Source organism: Nothoprocta perdicaria, unplaced genomic scaffold (assembly GCF_003342845.1).
Source record: "Nothoprocta perdicaria isolate Ctin4 unplaced genomic scaffold, notPer1 scaffold_77, whole genome shotgun sequence".
Lineage (NCBI taxonomy): Eukaryota > Metazoa > Chordata > Aves > Tinamiformes > Tinamidae > Nothoprocta > Nothoprocta perdicaria.
Genome location: NW_020456054.1, coordinates 1 through 23700, shown reverse-complemented (window position 1 = coordinate 23700; position 23700 = coordinate 1). Strand labels below are relative to the sequence as shown.

Sequence of the window (23700 nt, the reverse complement as noted above, 5' to 3'; positions counted from 1 at the left end):
CCTGCACTGCCCTGGTGCTTCTGATAGGGTTTGTCAGGTGAAGGCAGCTGTGTGGGCAGAACCCTGTGCTGGGCCTGGGCTTATCTTCCCCATATGTGTGACACACAGGACAGACAGCAGTTAGGCTCAAAGCACCTGCTGGGAGAATATCCTTGCAGATACATAATGAATAAATGTCACCTGAGATTTAAGACAATRCTGCCTTTTTGGCTAAGATCACAGCTTAAAGCTTGTTATTTAACAAAACGCTTGCACCTACKTTAAGATCTTTAAACAAAGGGGCATTTCATTATGGCCCTTCACTTAGGCACTTTTTTAAAGTGGGTTTGCATGAGCTATGAGTATATATTAGAYGTCTACTGCGTAAAATGGTAGTCATGCTTTACTACAGTGGAGCAAACTATAGCTCTTCTCATTCTTTGATTTACAAGGTGAAATGTCTGATTTAAAACTTAAACATTCATAGATGAAGACAGTCTATTATTGGCAAATGTGGATGCAACAGGCAAATAAAGCCATGTTTTCTACGTAGCTGCATAGAAACTTAAGAGAAATACTTCACATGCGCACATTAAAAAACTCACTACAGAAAATAATCAGGTTTCATTCCAACTCTGAGGAAACTGTTCTACTTGGGACAYGTGGGAATATTTGTGGTAATAGTACTGCAGATTTGTGCACCTGTCACAGCCTCTGAGTTCTGTATTGAAGGTCATGTTTTCCCCCTAGAAGCCCTCTTTTTAATGACTTTGCTAGGAAGGTACATCTGCTCTATGCATAATCTGAAAAYGAGATATTACTGACTAGCTTTAGTGAAAGGAAGAGAAAGATGAAATACATTGCATGTATGTTCATTCTAGTTGACAAGGCTTTATTTCAGTTTGAAGCACCAAAGTCTATTATGTTACAGAAGGTCCATTTATATGGCAGTCAAAGCAGTTGCATTATAGAGTTGCTGTGAAAACAGTTCATTTCAAGTTGTATTATTTTTGCCTGTAATTCACTATTATATAAAGTATGCCAGTCTAGCTTAATAGCAAGAATAACTGGGAAAATACATTTCAGTTTGCTTAACTGTACTGTGGTTCAAAAGATGAGCATTTAAGCTCTGTGCTGCTCAGAAGTCAGACTCTTACAGTCTCTATTTGTAGTCTTGTTTAAATAATGACAGCATTAAAAATTTATTTTTAATATATATTGGCATGCTCTGCACTTTGTGCCAGAGACTGCATTGAATTTTTGAACAGTTGATATGCCTTGGGTTATGTGATGTGTTTAATTTCATTAAAACCTAACCGATCCATTTAGAGGAGAACTTTGTCAGCATGGTTGGCTAGTGTTTCCCTGAATATTTTCTGTTCAGTGTACTGGTTTGTGTTGTTTGTGACATAATACTAGGGTCAACTGAAATGTTCCCATATCTAAAGGCAAACAGATCTTTTTAGTCTTGCTCATCTCTAGAATTGTGTATATGGTTTTCAGCATTACTATGTAAAGCCTATTTTTCACCTGCATTGTTTTTTTTGTGCACATAGTCTTAATTCASAGCAGAGATGATGGATAAGGAGGAGGTTGTGAGGAGGGAGAAACTGCAGTGGATGTGGAAATTTCTGTGATGGTAGTCAAATGTTGACATCCTTGGTAAAGCAGGATCTCAGTGTTCCTTAGTTTGAGGTTTGAAAGTCTTTTATTTTGGGCTACAGAAGAAGCCCAAGTAATTTAATGTATCTAATGTCTGTGTTAGTAATTCTTCATACACCTGCCTACATCTGTTTTAGAATTTGCCTTCACTCTTTAAAACTGGGCATTTTATGTAATTACAAACYTTAACAGTGGGATGTCACATTCCTCTTCAAAAGTGTGGCTATAAGTACATTTAAGTGTTTTAAGATAAASCTTTTATTTTTTTGCATGTTATAATTCTTTTRTTTTTGTGTCTGTTTTCTCCCACAGGGCAAAATCTCTGATCAGGTTTACAACTATCCAGAGGGCTTAGGAGAAGTGCTTTATAGAGAGCAGTTCGACTTCAACGCTGAGCCACCTTGGGAACCTAGCTGATGATAGTAGGGTTCCATCTCCTAACTTGTCCATGTAAGTCTCTTCCCCTTCCCATCCTTCTACACACTCTGGAAAGCATGAGCAGCCTGTACTGCCCTTCAGATAAGCAAGATTAATGTCTTGGTGGGGATAATCAGAAGTTGGAAAACAGTGACATGCATAATGTTCTGGGCTTTCACTTGGRGAACTAACTTTTACTTGCCTAATCCTTTTCTCGGCAATTACGTGATTAATTTTAGTGGGACTTGAATGTGTAAGTAAACTTTATAAGAGTTACTTTTCTGAACTAAGGCTGTTGGCTGCAGAAATACTAAGTGCAACAACTTTTAACTCTAAAGTCATGAGTTGGCATTGGGTAGCTTAACCCGGGATGGTGTTTTGCTTGGTATTGTTATTTCTTAAGGTATTTTTTTACTGAAATAGTTCAAACTTGCCATTGTAAATGGCAACTACTGCTGATCATGAAGGGTGTGCCTTCCCAGAGGCCTGTCTCCATTATTTGCTAATTGCTGCCCACTTCCACAAATAGTTGTAGCTGAGCTGCAGAGCGCCGTGCTGGATGGAAGTCAGTCACCAATTATAAATGCCCTTAAATTTTAAAAGGCAGTTAGGAAAGAAAAACAAAGCCCATGATAACTGAAAACAAATGAGTACTCCTAGCTGATCTTAAAGAGCTCAGTCTCTGGAATGTGTGTGGTTATCCTGTTCTGTTAACTAAAAACAATTGCTTTATGTGGTTTTAACAATAGCCTTAAACTAATTTGTAACATCTGAGTTGAGTTGGTTTTATATGGTATTACCCTTTCCCCATCTAGCTGAAGATATTTTGTTGCGTTGGTTTACAGTCTGTAATTAGAGGGAGCTTTTTCATGTAGAATGTTAAAAGGAGAATGGTTAGTGTATCTAATTCAGACATACTGGAAACACCCCCAAAGAATTTAAATATCAGTTATGTTAGTGTATCTCCTCATCAGGTGCTTGAWGTAGATGACCCTGCCCTCTGAAAACATTGCAGAGAGGAAAGCACAGCGTGAGCTTGGTTTATCCTGACTTCTGGCTTTACCTGCAGAGATCATTTCCTTTTTGGTTTTGTTTGAAATGGGCTGGAATTAACCCAAGATACCTGGGTCTATGTAGATGACTGATCTATTCAGGTGAATGTGGCAAACATTCAAAGTTATCTGAATGTTTCTGGTATTTTGTAGGTTACATGCGAGTTTTTTGAGGAAGAGGTACAAGAAAAATGTTTCTCTTGGAGTTTCTGCTGCATTTTGCATGTGGGTAGAACAACGTGCATGATTCCACTTGAGCAGGAATAAAGTGAACTGTAAGAAAGGGCAGAAGATAGGARGGAGTAAATGTAGCTTAAATTCTTAAACTACTTTGAATTGTAATTTTAAACTGTTTTGAAACATTGGCTTTTATTTCAGTGTTGAGAAGCTTGTTTTGGTACTTTCATTGAAATTGTTCCTTTTGACTTACTGTAGAGAAATGGAAGTAGCTCAATGTGGTGTTGTGTCCAGCAGTTGTAGGCAAATGTTGGCCAGTAAGTTTGTGTTTTGGAAGTGATGAAGCTCAGCTAAATGTCCCAAATGCACCTAATTATGCCTAAATCAGACAGCTAATTAGTAGCTTGAGTCCTTAACTTTTTAAGTGATTAAAGGGGAAAAGGTCAATTGAACATTTAAATATAATTAATCTTATGTTCCAAGGGAATTCAAATAATTTTGTCTGAAAGAACTTATATTCTTGGTAAACTTGTTTCCTTTTTTATTTTCTCCCTCATTTTTCTGTGCACTTTGCTAGCCAAGGAAGAACTTCTTAAAGTTTAATTCTGTCTTGCTCTTCGAGCTGTGGTTTCCTGAGAAATTTTTGCCTGAATGGGGTGAATGGGCAATGACAGAACAGGACTYGTGGGGAGGGTGGGGGGTGCTGAATGTATTGATTAAAGTGATGGTAGGATATGGAAGTAACTTTGTAGTATCACAGACATGTTAGCATGTATACCTCTGGGATACTGTATGCTCCTGAGAGCACTCATTTTTAAGCTTTAAATACGTTATTCAAAGCAGCTAAGCAGGCCATCGTCAATAAAATGAAATATTTTTTGACAGACTGGTGCTTACAGGAGGAAGTGTCAGATTTTTTTAACCACCCTCTTCCTTTTTCTTCCTCAGAAAAAGTGTTTATATGGATCAGCTGATCACATGCTATAGTTCTGAGAGCAGTAGGATGAACCCAAGCAGTATAAACATTCTGCTGCTGTGCCCTGTATGGTTTTATAATGGGGGCAGCTGAGGGAATGCAAAATGACTCAGTGTAAATAAAAATACTTGCCTTGGCATTTCCATGAGTTGTTCATGATGGCATTCAAATAACCGTAAGGATATAACGTGGTAAAATTGTATCTTGGAATATTCTAAAAGATACTTCTAGTACATAGAGGCATTTCCGATGCTGAAAGTGGAGAACAGTTTTGTATTCTTTATTATGTTTGCTTCCTTGTTAATGACAAAATGCTCTTTTTCCTCTCATTGCTGAAGAACCGTTACAGTGAGGAATCTGAGATGACTGTATTCTATYACTTGGGTTTTTCTGCATTAGCATAATTGTTAATCTCCTAAATATTTGTTTGATAATAAGACAGAATAATTGAAAGGCATCATAGGAGCCTGCCTGGTCTGCAGAGACTAGCTTGTCCCACAGAAGTGGGCTTTATCCCTCTACCCCTGCAGTCACTGCATAGCTCTGGAAGTGTAAAGAAAAAGCTTCTCTTCATGGATACTTGTGTATGACAAGCATGTGTTCAGTTGCTTCTCAGCATTTTAATTTTCTTGTATTCCACGTTTGCATTGTAGTGTTTACATATTTAAACTTTAAGATAAAGCTGTTAATCTGAGAAGTCATTGTGCTACCCCAGGAAGAGCCTGGGGATGTAGTGCTTCTTTCAAAGAAAGCAATTGCATGCCTATGTAGAAGTCTCACACCACTTGACAGCCTTTGTTGCCCCAAAATGTGTCCTGGAGCACTGTGCAGGCTCATGTTTGAGGAGGGTAAAGTGGGTGGTGTTACCACATTTTTCAAATCACGACTTGCAGTAAGTCAGTGTTCCCAGCAAGGACTGAACTTGATCCTGTAATAACTTCTGCCTCTTCTAGTAGACATTTAGTATTAGTAAACTGTCTTTGACTCTTTGGAATTTGATTTTTTGCAAATTATTTTGCTGCTCTCCTAATGTGTGTGGCAGAGACRGATACTGTCTGGAATCACTCTGGTATGAACAAGTGTTCCTTTAAGGTCTTAATATTCCCACATTTTGTGGTACTCTAGTGGTACTAGAGGCTTATTTTTCCTTTTCAAATATTCCTCCTGTCTTGCTCTCTAGATTGAAGAGATGTTGTTTCTTCCAGAATAAGGGAAATTGGAGAGGAGTGAGCTGTGACTGTGAGGAAGGAAGTTAGGTTAATACCACTTTTTTACTAGATCAGCTCTAGAAATTACATGTCACAAACATGCTTAGAAAAGTGGTTTCACTCTGTTCTGGGTTTCCCACAAGCTATTAGGACTGTGTTTAGGTGGTTCCTTTTTGTCCCAGTGTGCCTGTGGTTCCTTTTTGACCCTGTCTTTGTTCAAGTGTTTTTTTTCTAAAAATGGTAAGCCAGGTCAGATGTGTAGGAAAGATCTTACAGATACAAAAGAAAAGTACTTGTTCCCCCTCACTTCATTTTTTTATTTGACTTGAAATTTTAAGGGATTTGGGTTTTGAATGGTTAGCTTTATCTCCTGCTTCTGATTAATCTGTGGAAAATCCAAGTCCTTTTGTGGTGCTGCTACTCTCCGGGCATTATTTTTTGGTAATGGGACAATGAAAGAATCCATTCTTATAGGAAAAGAGTTTCGTGTTTTTATTATACAGCCAGCAAGTTACTGAGGATGGATAAAGAACTTTTGAATCTAATTAAGCATTAAGCTGATTTAAATCACTATAAAGAAATGATGCCCAAAAAAGTCTACTGCCAGCATTTTATGCATATTCATAATTTTCTTTCTTCTTGCCCTTGAATGTGTATATAGTTGAAAAATTTCTCAGTTTTAGTGCTGATACCAGTTTTTCTTAACCAGACAGTTTTAGCACTGCTTTTCCTGGTTGCCACTGATATTTGTGGAGATGAATGTGTTAAAAGCTTGGTGAGTTCATTAGGAAGTACCTGTTCATAGCATGACAGTAGCTCTGCAAACATGACTGTAGGATTCTTGTTCCCTTCATAGACTCCAAACCAAATTTAGCTCACAGGTTTTTAAGGAGGAATTTGAACTGTCATTTACAAACCTAAATTGAGATGTGACTAAAGATAATTTTTCTGTTTTTTTTAGTTTCTACCCCCTAGCCATTGTTTTTATAATCTGAATTTACTCATCACATTGTCAGGTTTTACCTTATTCTTTCATAATTGTTTTGTGTCTTTGGGTTCATTTAAATAAGCATATGACTCACCCCGTGCACGAGACAAGCCACTTGCCTTTAGCATTCATTATTTTGAATGTAGCTGAAAATGCTCTGCTGCTGTCACCTGTTGGTGAATGTTTCTTTTGGGAAAATCATAGGGGACACTTGCAAAATGACTAGTACAGAAAACATACAAAGCTGTGCTAGCTATTTCTCTGTTTCCAGTTACAATGGCAAGAAAATGGTAAAGAAAATGGTAAAACTTGGATCTCAGCTTTTAGAATTTCTTAGTGAACCTGAGCTCAGCTGAGCATTTCTGATTCCCATCAGCCCTTTTAACTAGAAATATGCTTGATTATTTTAAAGCCAAGTGCTGCCAGTCTTTAGCAAGCACTCAGATTTTAATAAGTGTCAAGCAGCTTCTGTCCAAATATTTTGAAAAATGTCTAGGGTGATCCCAAAGAGACTGCCTGGTTTGGATTGTTGTCTTTGCCATAAAGATGGGAGGCTTAAACACTAAAAAATGAAGTATGATCAGGCAGTTATTGTGAGCTCTAAGTGGCTTTCAAGAAAGCTCTAAGGGAATGTGAACTGAATGGCTTTGTTCATCAAGCAAAACTGGTAGTTACATAATCAGCTGTTGGTAGTTCCCTGCTGTGTGCTGTTTTTTCACTTGAAACTGGCTTTTCATCTCTGTTCTAAGTGTTTCTTGGTGGTTTTGATTTTTGGATCTTGCTGATTCAAACTTTATTTTTGTAAAACAATATCTGCTTGGCAGTAAATATTTAAAGATWAGATGCAATTTAAGGTAGACTTTAATGCTGAGATTATTTGCTATAARTTACTTCTAGCTAGAAGTTTCTCTGTTCCCCTGTAAGTGGAGGCTTTCTAAGTATGGTAGGCAGGTTTATGAACAGAAATACTTAGTGAATTTAATAATTGCAGGCAGTAGTTACAAACTAGTGTCATCCAAACAGTATTTTGAGTAATGTGCTTAAGTTCTGCCCATTTCAGTGGATATTCAATCTGTGATGCTCCCCACAGTGCTTATAGCTCATCTTTAGTAGCAGATTTCAAGTGTGTGTTTTTCTTGKATTCAGTGAAATTACACTAGCATTACTGGCAAATAGAGGAAGTAGAGAGTAAAACCCAAGTTTTATTTTTGTTCTGTTTGTGGTGCATCTGATGTGGGGAATTTCTAATCTTTGAGTAGTCCCATGGGTTACCCTGTGCTCTTGTGTCCACTGAGTCATGTTTTCTTTGTCCAGTTTGTTGCATAATTTAAGGACCCGGATCTAAGGCTTGGAAGCCCATCCCTTGTGTTTCTTGGTTTATGACTGTCGGCTTTGTGGAAAACGGCTGAGATGAAAGGATTTCTGGAGGATGCAAATTACTCCATTGGCCTATTGGATGAAGGAGCAACRCTTGCAGATGTTATTGACAACTGTATTTATGAACATACTCAGGTAAGTTTATAAATTTTACAAGTTATTGGTTCTCTTAAGTCTTCAAACTAGGTCRAAGTATTTAGCACTGAGCTGAGAGCAACAGAGGAACAATCAGCAAAACCTCTTTAAACTAGATTCATGTTCTGSTTGTATTTCCTTGCTGTTCTTGTTTGTCTTGGGCCAAGTTTCTGTTGGGGAATTTCGGGCAACAATTGTTACCTCCCTGAGCATGGCTAGGAGGAAGGTCTTGCTAATGTGTTGAAAAACAGGTTCCCATCTCATTCCTTGAAGAATGTTTATTGTCAATGGGCTTTAGACCAGGAATTTGAGAATTGGCAAGCTGGTAGTGTGCTGAGTTAAACGCTTTTTCTCTTTTCCTGAAAATGTGCCTAAGTTTAGACAAATTTGTATGCTCAGCCAGTTTAAAGCCACGTTTGAAACCTCTGTGGTCAGTTATGCTCATAGGTCGCGAGTCTTCACATAAGGCTTTTCCCATAAGCCTTTCCTGGGCTTTCCCATAAGCCTAGAAATGTGAGTAGGAGGAACRAGGTCATAATGTCAGGTGCTGCTCCTTTCTACCAAGAAAAAGAGCTGCTCTAAGAAATAGTGAGGTTTAACCCTGGGGGGGGAAAAGTACTTGAAGAATACAGTGTACACCAAAATAGGTTTGAGTAAGGGCTCCCTGCTTTTAGGAGGCTGGAAGGTGTTGTAGTCTGGTTTATAGACTGTTAAAGGAAGAACTTGATACAAATGAATTTAAGCAAGTCCTTTATCCTTAAATATGCAATACCTATGAGCTGCTCACTTTTACCCATGGTTTATCAGGGCTAGTTGTAGATGCAAATGTTCAGCTGTAGTACAGCAAATAGCTAAATCCCATGGCCTTCTGCAGTCAGGTATAGGATTCCCAAATCCTGATTCCTAATATTCTTTTTCTGTCTAGCAAATAAATAGGTAAACTACTGGCAACATTCATGTCTCCAACCACTGGCTGGCTCACAGAGGATAGCTGCCTCCTGCTGCTTTCATTTACTCCTTTAGCTCAAGGGGTAGAGGCCTGTGCCATGGATCTAAAGCTCCAGATCCCATTCCTGCTGGTGACCCGTACAGGGGGTCAGTATGCTTCCACCCGATGGAATTTCTATTTGTGTTTTTTAAACGGAAATAAAGACGTTGTGTACTATAAGCCACGACAGAATTTGTCTGAAAGTCAAGTGCTAGCATTAACATCTGATGTACAGTCGTAATTCAGATTGGTTATTTGTTGTGTGATGCTCTCTAGTTGGTGTACAGAAGGTTATTCACTTACAGGAATTGTATTGAATGCACTTACGAACAGAAATCTGTTTGGCTCCTGGTCTACGACATCCACAACTTAATATTGAGCAAGGCTATGGAACAAATGCCCAAGGGAGGACTGTTGCAGTTCCTGTAAAACTATGCATTTTTTTAAAGATTATGTAYTTGGCTCTGCAACCTTAATATTTTGAATTTAGTTCTTTAAATTGTTTAACCTTTTAGGAAGCTCAAATGTGGAGAACAGTCTCGATGCTCRACTTTATCAGTTAAAATATTTACTGAACAAGCTTTCAGTAAAATATCACAAGCTATTGGCTAAGTGTTGAAACAAGGATTTGTTAGATTTTTTCATTTATAATCTACAGATTATGTTGAGACTGGAAACTTCATGTGAGTTTTCTTCCTCTGAAGAATTGCAGACTTCTAAAAAATACAGTGTTGGAAGAGATTTGTAACCTTTTCTATGTTTTCAGATGAAATTGATATTTCACACTKAAATGTTTTGCTCTGGAATCTCAGAATATTGCTAAATATTTAATCATTTTGAAGTGGTAGGTGTTTTTTGATGTAAAGCTAGCTCAAATTGCTAGGTGATGATAATGCCCAAATGAACTAAGGTCAAACTAAAAATCAATAGCAGGACAGAGAATACATAATCCTTTGATTTCACCTCGTAGGTTTTCTGTGTTGACAGCAAGGCCACAATTTCAGACATTTTATCTTCCTAATTTTATTTTTTAGACTGGCAAAAGAGCATTTTATGTTGGCGATCTTGGAAAGCTTGTGAAGAAAAACACACAATGGCAGAATGTGATGGCACCAATAAAACCATTTTACCCTGTAAAATGCAATTCCACTCCAGGTGTACTTGAAATTCTGGGAACTCTTGGAATTGGATTTGCATGTTCCAATAAAGTAAGTGTTGCTTGCATGTATGTGCCTCACTTCCCTTCTACCCGTTCAGCAGCCTTTTGATATTAAGTGTTATGTTAATCTAACTTAGAACTTCAGTGCATAAGTAACTGGCTATTGCCAATTCATACTTAATCTTAGAAGCAGCAGGTTATGGACTGGTTTTTTTATAGTGCTAGAATACCTTTCATRTCAAATCAGTTAAGATAGTGCTGCTGGATGTGTCTGAAGCCCTGCTATGGTCCTRTCTTTCAGTCTGAAATGGTGTTGGTACAAGACTTGGGCATTTCTCCTGAGAACATCATCTACACAAACCCTTGCAAGCAAGCTTCTCAGATCAAGTACGCAGCCAAAACTGGGATAAACATCATGACCTGCGACAGTGATATTGAGCTGAAGAAGATTGCACGGAGCCATCCAAATGCTAAGTAAGTGTCAATTTGTGTTTTTGTGCTTTTCACATGTTAGGAATTTGTCTGCAATCATGGGTTGTTTGAGTTGCAAGAGAKATGACTTCTTTAAAATTCACATTTTTCTTCCTCTTTTGGTGGTAGCTTTTGTGCAAGATTATTCCCACTTGAGTGCCTGCTTCCCCATATGATAGTCCCTTTTATGGAGGGAAGTCTTTTTGAATGGGCAGGGTAGGCTTTGATGCATAGATTTAAGATTTTGGTGGCTAGATGTTAAAATTCTGGCATCTTGTCCTCCAAGTACATCTTCAGTCTTCTTTACGACCTCATTATTTTTTTTCAGATGTTCTGTCTCGATGTCAATGGCTTCAGACAATTTTTAGGTAGAAACTGTCAGCAAATGAGCCCATAAATGGGTCTCATCTAGGGCTTGTATGTGCTATGGGGTTTGAGATGTGCCTGCAGATATTTCTCCTCTTATGACAGCAAGGAACTTGGCTCGGTTCCTCTTGGAGTCTGGACCAGCACTGAACTGATACCTTCTGTGGAGGATTAACTAGAGTTGGTGTGTGTTAGTCTTAAGTGTAAGGATTCTATTGCTACCGATTGTACAAGACAAATTTAGCTCAATAGGTGCTTCATTGAGCATCATCTTCCTCACATGAGGAATTTTTTGGGTAACATCTTTAAGAAGTGCTGGAGCCAATGTCCAACAYGAACATTAAATATTTGGTGACTACCAAAGCTAGTTTCCATGCAAGTCGTCAGAGGCCCTGAGAAGAATTGCTTGACGTCCTTACCAAAGCCCTTGGTTTTAGCAATGCATCTTCTCACAAAGGTGCAGTTATACAGCTGGGAAGAGGGTACAACATGGAGTGTTTGGAGAAACTACCAGTYGTACCTCAATGTCTGTAAGACTGCTGCCTCAGTGTTTCATGCTGCTGTGGTARTAAATCAGTGCTTTACATATTGGAGAGTACTTCCTGTACAAAGGCTAGTCTGTAAAAGTCTTGTTATTGGTGGTTTATGAGCTAATTAACTACATCAAAACACACATGGGCATTAATTACATTGGGTGTTAATAACTTTAATAACTGCCCAGGTGCTTGGTGAGGTTGGCTACGCTGTTGAGCAAGTGAAAGGCACTTAGCCCTGTGCAGGAATGGCAGAGCTGGGGAGTTCTCCTGAGAGCAGCCCTCGGCTTGTGCAGCTCTTCTGGTGGGATGAGGCTGCCTGTGCGTTGCTTGTGGGGATCCCTTTGCCTCCAGCGGCGACTGTTCCGATACCTGTGATGGATCCCAAATATCTCTGGAGTGATTAAGGACTTCATTATTCAGACTCTGCAGTCTAGATAATTATGGCTGCCAAATAGAGATTATTTTCCCAGTTTTAGGCTTCCTTGACTAAATTATTTGCTAGCATAAGGAGCTCTAGAAAAAAGATGATAATCCAGGAAGCCATGAGTAAGAACCAGTGTTTTGTGGGGAGTCCCCTTCATGTGGGTGATGGGTGTGAAAAGCACCATCTAAGATGCCTGTGTAGCCCAGCTGCCCCCAGCCAAGTGGCTACGGGCGGTGTTGAGGGCTGATAGCAGAACAAGGAGAAAGAATGCAAAGGACAACATGCCCTTCTCCATTCCCATCTTTTTCTTTCTGTAGATAAAGATACATTCAAAGAAATGGGCACCAAAACTGGACTTCAGAAGTTAGCAGCCTATTTTAGAAGGTCWTCTATCATCCAGAGTAAGAAGCTAGGGTGCACATTTTTCTTGAGGCAAAAAGACTTTAAAGCAAGGAATCAGAATGCAGGACTTGAATAAACTAGAGGAAAACTTCCTTTACTTTAAGATCAGAGTTTTGATGCTTGAAAAGTTTATAATTACAAAGGATGAGAAAGTATTTTTGTAAAGGAAATGTACTTGGGTATTTACATTTTCTAGAAGAACTGAGTATCAGGGTTGTGGTCAAATATTTACTGTTCATTACTGCCTTCTCATATTGAGGTCACAAAAGTTGTATTTGATACTGAAGGTAACAGCTGCAGTGTCTCTGTCATTTGGCATAGCTTCAAAAGCTCAATACCTCTATATAACCTTGTTCTTAACACCTGTGACTAGGTACAGCTAGGTTGTCTTTTGGTGAGTGACTCTAGCTGTTTTATCAGAATATATTCTGCTTAGGAACGTAATTTTGCTTCTCTTAACTTTCTTTTTATAATGTTCTGTGCCAAATTCACTGTTGGGTGGGTCTAGTATTCAAGACTGGATGCTCATGTTTTTGGAAGCTTTAACTCGAGGAGCTCTAAATCTTTTCTAAGAGGGACATATGAGGAAAGCAGCACTTAGAACTTCACTTCCTTAAATGATTTGCCTGGTAAAGGTAACAAGCCCAGGGTGTCCTGAAATCTCTAAATGGAAGAGCAGTTACTTAAGGAATAAAAAGATGTAAAACAAAATGAATCCTGAATACACCATATGYATAAATTGTCCTCTGTGCCGGCTCCGACTGAGACTAAGAATCAGTAGAAGACTTCGAGAAATCAGAGTAACACCTCTTGCATAGTGGCTTTCACTGGATCAATCTCTCAAATTATACTGCTGCTATGAAAACCCATCAATACAGTTTAAAATAGGACATTTTTATTGTCTAATCTGAGATCAGACAATAGTACTGTGAGTTTTGCTTTTAGAAGTGTTTAAAAGGATTTAATATAACAGACTTGGGGTATATAATCTAGCATGATTTTTCCAAATGCTTTACAAAGTACTGTTTGGTCACAAGAGGTGACCAAAATACTAGGGAAACTCAAGGTGCCCTCCAACTTCCTGGCTTTTCACAAGTGGTGTAGATAAAAACTGACCAGATTTGTCAGGTACCATATGAGGGACAAGTTAGGGTCTTTGCTCTTTACAAAATACCTTTCTGAAGGCATCCTGAGACATTCAGAAGGGACTCAGACTTCTTGGTAGCTACAGGGACACTGTATTTTGTACTGACTAAGCTCCCTTTGCTGCATATTTCAATTCCTTCACTTTCCAGACACAGGACAACTGCTACTTGTGCCTGTGCATCTCAGYCCAATGTAATGGGCTGTACATAGTCTATGGGTGTATGATACAACCTCCATTTAGTGAGTTGTGTGGCTAATGAAGCTATCTGAAGGAGAAAAGAGAAGCTAGTGATTTTTTTTCCATTGTGGGGCACAGCAGTTCAYGTCTATCTTTTTTTGGTGAGGGGTGGAGTGTTCCTAGAGATTCTGGAGCCTATCCTTGCCAAACACTTGAGTTCTTCTAGGATAAGAACCTGTCAGCAGCTGACAGTGCTGCTTGCCAGACTTGCCCAGGATTAGGCTTTGACCTGGRAGGGAGGAAGTTAGCACTACCTGGTAAAAGTGTAAAAACTGATATTCACTGCATCTTCGTCCAGGTGTCCTGAAGGAAGAGAAAACTGATAGATTCTCCCTACCCCTGTGGCAAGCAGAGGGGGAGATGGAGGGGGGCAGCCAGGGTTTACTCTGTTCAATTGCTCCTCTCCACATGTGCTAACCAGCTCTGGCCCCTGCTTAGCTGAAGGGGAGTTTCTGTGCCCTCCTGGTTACAAAGGAGGGCAGAGATGGAAAAAGCACCGGAGTCATGAGTGGCTTTGAGAAAGTGTCCCTTACTAGAAGGTAACGTTCTCTTTCATTACAGCACTCAGCTCTTGCTGCTACAAAAGTCTTAGTTGCTGCATTTCGATATCCCTTATCCCTGTTGGCTCCATGTTTTAGCCCCTAATTGCTAGTTTTTTCTCCGTACAGGATTGTTTTTACTAGGTTCACTTGACTCGTCCATCGATGGAGCTGGAGTAATGGCAACATAATCAACTGCTTCTGACAGTCTTCAGGCTTCACATGTGCTGCTGATGTAAACCAACTGCCCCATCATCTTCCCCTTCTCTTAGGCTCTTACTGCACATTGCCACAGAAGACATTACTGCTGATGAGGAGATGAATATGAAGTTTGGTACCACACTGAAGAACTGTAGGCACCTCATGGAATGTGCTAAGGAGTTTGGAATCCAAATAGTTGGTGTTAAGTGAGTAACGTTATTGTTCTCTCCTGGCTGAGATGATTGTCTGAAGTACTCAAGAGTTGCAGCAGAGAAGTTGTTTTCTTAAGAGAAGTTGAGAAAAGGCTTTTTAAGATCATGCCAGTTTTGGCTTCCAAAAGTATAATATGAAACAAAGTGATTACTGATGTGAAAGCAATTCAAGAGTAGAAGAATCTTTCTGTTGTGRTAAAAAGTTAAGCATAGCTCTTACCCAGAAGTAAACAGGTGAACAAATAAAATGGTATTTTAGAGTAGGAGAGCTTGGATGGATGTTAAACAWGACAAACCTGGTTCACAATTATCTCAGTCTTGTCATTCATTGATCATATTTAGAGACAGTGTTTCAGACTTTTGACTTGTATTTGGCAGAAATTAATCCTAACCTTCTGAGAGCTTCCAGATCTGTGGTATTCTAATTTGAAGGTAGATATCCAAAAAGTATTTCACTATATGTATGGAGCAAAAATGTATGCTCAAGTTCTGGTTCTGTCTGCTTTCATATACTGAGATCTGACATTCTCATTAATGTTTTAAGAGCAATCAAAAAAAAGGGGGATGGGCCATCTATCAAATATGTGAAATGAAGATCAGATTTTAAGGAATTAAAACAATGGATTTTAAATCTACTTGAAATTAGAGAAAAGATTAAAAGTGATATAGTCACTACAGATGACAAATGTTCAAAAAACTTGATGTTAAATTATGTATTCAGTCTGACCTATCTCTAATAACACTTTGCTTTTGTGCTTCTTAAATTGTAAGCTTGGGTAAAAATAAGCTTAAAAACTGGAAGTAGCTCAATATTTRCCTCAATGTCCTTCCTGAAGATGAAGGAATGGATTAGACAGTTCAGTGGTTTTGCTGTGTGTGTGGTGCATCCAGACCCAGCAGACCATGCCAGGCTCCAGAGTCAGTGGGGAAAGTTGATGCTTATTCTAGTGCACGTGTTAAACTTGAGTCTTTCTGATGCTGAAAGACTGAAAGGTTCAATAAACTTGGCATGCCTAAGAGTTAGGGTATTACAAGCCACTGCTGTTAAAAGGACAGGGCTTGTTTATGTAAATACAGTGGGGTAGAAGCCAATTTGAGTGGTTCTTTRTACAGTTACTGTATATTGTGCAGAATTATCTTTTTGCAACTTGGGAATAGAGTACTTTCCCCTGCTACTGTGGGTAGAGGAATGGTTTGCTTGGTCTGAGAACTGAGGTTCTGTGCATTAACTGCAGCTTTATTTCTTTCAGATTTCACATTTCAAGCACTTGCAAGGATCTGCAGACATACATTCATGCTATATCTGATGCTCGGTGTGTGTTTGACATGGCTGTAAGTAGATGTATGCAAGTGTTTCGGGAGAAGATTTGTCCTTTCCTAATCAGGCTGACAAGCCATGTGTATTTCTAAAATAAGTTATATTAGTGTAAGAAATTCAAACTTGTAGTAACTGGCTAAATATCCCTGGAAACCTATGGCAGAGGCAGAATAGTTTATCATAATTCTGGACAAAGACATGGACAGACTTTCAGAAAAGTCCATGAACACTGTCCCACTGGCAGCAGTGCAGTGTGCAGGCAGCTATAAAGCAGTAAAGTTCTCTACCACCCTAGGGAAAAGTGTTTATAAGATCAAATAGAAAAGAGAATCGCCAAGATAACCTACTTCTAATGAAGAATAGAACTAAGCAGTTAGCAGAACACTAAGTTTTCACTTTCAAATGAAAAACTTGATTTTGACTCTTAGTAAAAGTCTTTTGCTTTGGAAATTGAAGTCTCAGTGCTACAAATACACAACTTTTTAAGTTGCATTAAAATGTTCAATATTTGTATTATGGCAAGTTAATATTCATGTTGACATAAGTAACATGGTTCAAGTTATTTTTTATAAGTCTTTGTTCATTACAGCAGTTCATGCATTAGCTGATTATACATGATGAACAATGTAACTAAGTTCTTGTGCAAATGCATCCTTGCAGTCCCTAGTTACATAAGTGCTRTCTTAAAGACCTGCTTTGGTCATATTGTACAGTCCCAAAACTTTCTTCTGCCTTGATGCAGTACCCTGGTTAGCAAATATTGCTCAAGTATAACAAACACAAGATGGGAGTTGAGACTGCAGTCGGACTCAAAGCAAACTTGTGTAAGCAGCCTCTAGTATCCCAGTGTTATTACTGCTAGGTTTAAGTGCAGGAATACTAGTTTTTGCTGATGTAATTTCATCACTCGGCTATYCTTTTCTACACATACGCAGGAGTGTAGGTGTATAGAAAATGATCACAGTAAGGAGAAAAGATATTTTTAAAGTTGCATTTGTATGTGTACTTACGTTCTGCTTGTGTGTTTTAGGAAGAATTTGGCTTTAAGATGAACATACTGGACATTGGTGGRGGCTTCACAGGTTCTGAGCTTCAGCTGGAAGAGGTATGCAGGAACATTTTTGTGACATTCTACTWAACCTCTGAATTCTAACTAGCATTATTAGGTAATATCTGTTTTAAATTCCACAATATAGACTGCAGAACCATAAGATATAAGTAAATGGTTTTATATTGTCTCATAGGGCAATGCAATGTTGTCTTGGTGATTATTTCCTTTAATCCTCTCTTGGTTGAATCTTGRCTGAAGTTACAGTCGCAGGCTAAATTCCTGCTGCTGACGTGGCTTCTGCTGACAGCTTCTTTGCAGGTGCCTTAATGTGCTCTCCTGCATAGTTAGGGCAACGATTCATTAGCATGCTTTGGTTCATAAACCATATTGCTGTTGTGCTCGTGTTCTTGGTACTTTACAACTGAAGACAAAAGCTTTGCCCTTATGACATATTTGGCTAGCCTTAAATAAAACTTTTATGACTAATCTGGCAGAAATTGTATCTTCAGGATGCAGTAATACATAACTTAAAGACAATACAGAACTGAATAGCCTATTTGAGACAAACTCTCCAAAGGTGGGGCAGTGACTGATTGAGCAAAGTTGCTAGTGAGAATTAGAAACAGTTTTTGTTAGTTTGTTACTTGTCTAAATTACCTCTAAAGCCAAATAGTTGCTTCAAGGTTAAGACGTGAAAATTCACTGATAATCAATATTTAATTTATCTTGTTTCCTGTCTGAAATTATTCAGAACTGATCACAAACTTTCCTTGGTCTTTTGGATTGATACACAACTCTTTCTAACGTAGCAAGTGATGTAAAGTTGGAAAGTGCTTGCCTGATGTTGAGTGTGCTGCAGCTTGAGGTTTTGKTGGAAATGGGCACTCATGGTATTCAGTTTTTGGGGTTTAGCTGAATGTTTTGCTTTCAACTAGTTATAAATTTTGGCCTCTGGTAAGGGCATTTCTCAAAGACCAAAGGAGTAGAATGAGCTTGTGGGCTGCTTCCTAGAGCTGGGTATTGCTGACTGGAAATTAGTGCTGGRCAAAGTGTCTGCCAAAAATCTATTTCAAGAAATACATTATATAAATGACACAGATCTTAAGTCTAACTGGATTCCAATTTTCTAGGTTCATCATGTCATCAGGCCACTGCTGGATGTCTACTTCCCGGAGGAATCTGGTGTTAATGTGATTGCAGAGCCTGGATGTTATTATGTTTCATCTGCGTTTACGTTGGCAGTTAACATCATTGCAAAGAAAACTGAGTGTGATAAACTTCTTCCTTCTGGAGGTGAGCGGTGCGGGTGCTCTGGCATGTTTTGGTCTGGATGGACTAGTTTGCCTTGTATGTATCTACAACTCAAGCACAGGGTACATATTAGTACACCTTTTGGATTTTAATCATTTTAACCATCTGTATCTTTTTCCTTGGTACAGTTGTTTGGCATTTCTTATTGTCTTCTTTGGTCTGACTTCAGTGATGTATTGCAAACATTATATAGCCATATATTAGGTGGTTTAGGGAAGTTTATAGAAGGATTGTATTGAATAGACCAGAACAGGGCAGGTCTGTTCTTAATAGTGATTGTTTCTGAAAATGTTGCATCTAAATTTAATGATGCATCTAAATTGATAACCAGATCTCATCCTGTTGATAATTCCAGTATAAATCACACTTCAGTGCATATAACACCTTTTGAAGATAAAGCTGTTGAATTCATTAAGAAGATTGCAGAAAGGAATATTTACTTTTTTTTTGCTTTTAAAGTAAGCTGTATATTTTTCTTTCCAGTGGAGCAAACCAGGGATGATGAACCAGTATTTACCTATTACATAAATGATGGTGTTTATGGCTCTTTTGCAAGTAAATTGTCTGAGAAACTGAATCCTACTCCGGAGGTTCACAAGGTGAGTCCCTCAGGATTTTTTCAGAAATGAGCTAAACAATTTATATATATATATATTTTTTACTAATGTCTACATTGGGTTATTCTCATTTAGAAATACAAGGAAGATGAGCCTCTGTTCACAAGCAGCCTTTGGGGTCCATCCTGTGATGAGCTCGATCAAATYGTGGAAAACTGTCTTCTTCCCGAGCTGAGTGTTGGCGACTGGCTCATCTTTGCTAACATGGGATCCGGCACCTTGGGTGAACAGTCCACCTTCAACGACTATCAGCGGCCACTGATTTACTACATGATGTCTTTCAGTGACTGGTGAGAAAACTGTGCTAATAACAGCAAGGTGGTTTTTACTTCCTTTGAGAAGGCACATGCAGCCAAGGAAAAATTAAATCTGTGATAATAAATACAGGAAGATATGGGTGTTTCATTTTAAAATGAATGCTGGCCTGATTTTTTTATTCTTTGCCTTGCTGTTGCTGTATTCTGACTTTGCTAGCATTAAAATGAGAGGTGTGGCAGAGTGCCTGTTCTCAGGCTGATGGAAAAGCAGCGTTGCTGGTGTGGACTCTTGAGCTTAGGGACACTTGCTCTGGAGTTGTACCCTTGTTCTGCTTGATACTGACTGCTGGTGTTTCTTCATACCAGCTTGTAGCTTGCATCATTGTGACTGGCATGGTGATTGCAAGCAGGAAAGGCAATGCTGTTGCAGTGCTGGGGACAGTTGAGTATCCCAGTCTGCYACTTAAGCCCTTGTCTGATTTGGGTACAGCTGATTGTCTTTTGATGCTGGAACATAAAGCCACCCTGTGTTACACCTGGGCTGTAAACTTCAAATGCCAAGTTGAACACTAGTTTCTGATGTTAAATTATGTATGAAGACTAATTTTTTCCTCTTGATTACAACTCTTGCCCTTTCTGCTGCAGGGATGAGATGCAAGATGCTGGAATTACTTCAGACACATTGATGAAGAATTTCTTCTTTGTGCCTTCGTGCATTCAGCTGGGCTCAGAAGACCGCTTTTCCACTGCAGCTTAAACAGGCATTAACGCTTCATTTAGACCTGCAGTTGCAAGTCTGTAGTTTGTCTGGTCAACATTCCAGTGTGGAAGAAATGGAACAATCTTGAATTCAATTCATTCTTGTCAAAACTTGAAGAAAAAAATAGTAATAGCTAATTGGGACCAGGCAAAACCAGCTACAGCTACAATTCACCAGGGTGTGTGGGGAGGGTTACATAATGGCATCCAAATTTCAACTTACCAGTTTGTTCAACCCCTGAGCGTTTAAATATGCAACAAAATGGATGACTTAGTGGAGATGGAAACCCATCACTTGGGTTCTTCAACAGTTTACATACAAGTACAGTTTTTATACTAAGGATTCCTGTTAGAAAAGTCTTGTAAAGTTATTGTCTTTCGCCCAGATATATCAAATGTCAGTGGGAGACCAGTGTGACTTCATTAGGTGTTTAGTGTATTTAGAATGTGTAAATTTGTGCTTTGAACTGTAGTTTAATAAATGTAAAATTGCATCATAGTATTTGTTGTATTTGACCCTTGATGTACCCCTTGTATGGTTGCAATAAAACTTTGTGTAGATTTTTCTGTTTTTCAGGATAACTCGGCCAGGGGCTAGGCAGAAGAGGTAGCTATAAAGTAGATGTGTACATGATTGTTTTAAGAAGCCCTCTTTTGTCTAGCCCATTACTTCAGTTTTTGATAGAGCATTGTCATGAATAATTTAAGTAAATTAGGCTTGATAAACTTGTGTTACAGACAGGTAAGTTCCTGGAAGGTTGAAATGCAGTTTGTGGTATTTCTTAGAGTATTACCTTAGTTTACAGGCGCTAACACTAAGAACAGCAAGCCTGCAGTAGATGTAGATCTACCCAGAAGAGGTAGTCCTTAGCTAGCGTGCATGTAGTGACCCCCGTGCAGCATGGGTTAGTGCAGCTCTGCTGGCTGTTGCAGAACCTTTAGCTCTTTTTTGTTCTTCCTTTAGTGGGGTTTATTGAAGAGTCAACTCCAGCTAATTCTGCCTGGTGCAAACTCGCAGCGGAAGGGCTGTGTGTCTTCAGAAACCTCGGTGCTCTCTTTCATTGTGCTTCAGATATACCAACCAAGTTAAAGGTAAAGCACACACTACCAGAAGCATGTRTTCCAACTGCACCCACAGCTTCACTGAAACTGCTCAGTGGATTTGCTTGTTCATTTTATTGGAGCTTCTTAATTTCTCTTAGGTCTTCTTGCTTTCTTTAACTTAATCTTCCCCCAACTTGAAAACTTTGGGGGATTTTCAGGATTTTGAAACAATGTGTTGAGTTCTGGATCCTGTAATCAAAGGGGGCTTATTTATATTTAAGTGGAATTTCTACCTCTTGGTTGCAAGTGTATCTTACATAAGTGCCAACTGGTAGGGAATCTAAACTTTTGGTTCCAAAAGGCAAAAGCTTCATAAAACCTGATGCACCTTTACTCAGAAGTGGAGAAAGATGGTCATGGAGTAAGCTTTTTGATTTGAACCTAACTACTGACAACTTGTCAGATTTATAGGCYGGTCTAAATAGCGGTTTATGTTTGCAAGAAATTGTTCATTGGAATTAAAATGGGGGAAACAACAGGGAAAGGGAGTAATGGTTTTAGGAAACTTGATGTTTGGAATCTAGTTATKGGCGATCCCTGTGCTTTGGAAAGTCATACACTTAAGTATACCAGTTGAAGTCTTCTCTAGATCCTAGAAGACATTGGGCTGCACATCTTGACAACAAAATATCACTACAGTTGCCTAAACTTAACAGGACAATGTTGTGCAGTCTAAAGGAGAGCTATTTTATGTTAACTTGCAAGTCAGCAGAGGAAAAAATCCTTTACAAATGATATAGTGGTCACAAGACAAATGTCCATTGTACTTGAAGACAAGTTTGCCATTAAAACCAACCTGAAGTTTGAACACAGTATGTATTTCACTTTGGTTTGCTTTAAGCGTTGCTATTTGTCTATATTGTATTTGCAATTCAGAAGTTAATTGAACATAAAATCATTGATTTCTGTGTAGTACATGGAACTGTAATATAGCTTTGTTATGCTCARTACACACCTGCAACTAACTGTTTTGAGGATGCTGCTCTTGCAGACCTTCTGGCATGCTCAGCTCAAACAGCATAGGCTGCAATGTGCAAGCAGTGTTTTGGGGTATAATCTAGTACTCTTGCCACCTGCTTGAGTATGAAGTACTCCCCTGCTACAGTTCTTCAGTCTGTGCATGCCACTCCTGAGGGCAAGCTCGGGCTGTAACTTGAGACACTKCTGTGTTACTAAAACTCAGAGTGGGAGCAAGTGACCCCATTTCTCCCTGAGCCAAAGCAGCTCCCCGGCTGAGCTGCATTGRCTCAGGATCCAGTGCTGGGTGTTTTGCCACTTCAGATACAGACCCACCCTCCTCATTGCTGCTTTTTTGGGGCARAGGTAGGGGGAGGCAGTAGTCTCTGTCTATGGATGGAACTGATGGAACCCAGATGAAGGAAGGAAGCAGGTGCCTTAAAAGAGAGCTTGCAGTGGAAAACTTGTTAGTGGCATTACTTAATTTTGGGGAAAATATCTAGTACAGCTTAGTACTTACAGCTGCGTAACTGGCAAGGGCTGGTCTAATAGCTGGGCTTGAGCTTTGGTTTACTCTTAACTCCTTCCAACCATGCATGGCACGCAGAATGATGCTCCATCTTGCTCTTGCATGGCAGACAGGGGTGGTGCTCWTATTAAAGATTATATTCTTAGACTAACAAGCTTCCTTTCACATTATATTTTGATCCCTTTRCTGCTATATAGTTTTTAATCTGAATAAGGGGTATTAACAGGATTATTGATCCAGATACCCAGGGTAAAGCTGCTTGTTCTTGTCAGTATAAGCCAGGGACAAGAGAAGCCTTCACTGTGGTGGCTGCTCTGTCCAGCTGGCTGCTTCCCAGGTCCCTGGAATGGGTCAGGCTGCTCTTACAGGCATCCTTGGAGAGCATATGTTGCTGTTCCCCTTGGCTTTGCTGGAATTGCTGCAGTAGGGCAGGCTCTAACCTCCATGACAGGTGTGTAAGGGCAGGTGTCCGTTATTCTACTTTACAGCAGAGATGTTCGGTGTCTGACAAAAGGAAAGAGAAAACATCCACTTGAGGATTTATAAGGTTCTTTGAGGAGCAAGCAGTTGTAGATCCTGGTTGTGTCTTGTTCCAACTTGGGCAAGCTCATCATGCTACGAACAAAAACTCAAATATTTGTGTCAAGCCTGTTTTAATGCAAGTAGTACCTGCTGTTAAGGGGTTGTGCTGTGGAGCTGGAGCCCTTGGCTCTGCTGGATGTGGACTGCTGCTCTCCAAGCCCTTCACGTGTTATCTTGGCCTTCTGATTTCACAGCAACGCAGGCTCAAGTGGCCTCTAAATTTTGTTACTACTCTCAAACATCCACTTATGGTGGCAAAACAGCAGGGCTCTTTCAGGAAGCAGAGGGTAGGTCAAAGCATTTCTCCTAGCCAAAATCTGCATCTATAAATGTTTTTTTCTAGTAGCTCTGAAGCTGAACATACTACAGCTTATGCTCTACTCTTTTTTTATTCACTGTTACACATAAAGATAATGGGACTTAAATCAGAGGTCTTTAGACTAAGTCTATCTGAAGAGGTTAGGTTAAAGTTTCAAAACCCTGCCCTTGCTGTGGCGGTGCTGCACGCTGTGGTGCTGGAGCGGGTGTCACCAAGTCCCCGAAGAGGCTCCTGAGGGTGCTC

The 23700-nt window shown here is 39.4% G+C and overlaps 1 protein-coding gene across 1 annotated transcript; it reads left to right on the top strand.

Moving 5' to 3' along the window:
* Nucleotides 1-1939: 1939 nt before the first annotated feature.
* On the top strand, nucleotides 1940-21608 carry AZIN1 (antizyme inhibitor 1). The gene is made up of 11 exons (XM_026051577.1): nucleotides 1940-2091; nucleotides 7774-7971; nucleotides 9994-10167; nucleotides 10420-10592; nucleotides 14513-14647; nucleotides 15904-15985; nucleotides 17002-17076; nucleotides 18153-18315; nucleotides 18817-18932; nucleotides 19026-19240; nucleotides 19853-21608. The coding sequence occupies exons 2-11, from the start codon at nucleotides 7870-7872 to the stop codon at nucleotides 19962-19964; spliced, it is 1347 nt and encodes a 448-aa protein (XP_025907362.1). The 5' UTR covers nucleotides 1940-2091; nucleotides 7774-7869; the 3' UTR covers nucleotides 19965-21608.
* Nucleotides 21609-23700: the final 2092 nt, after the last annotated feature.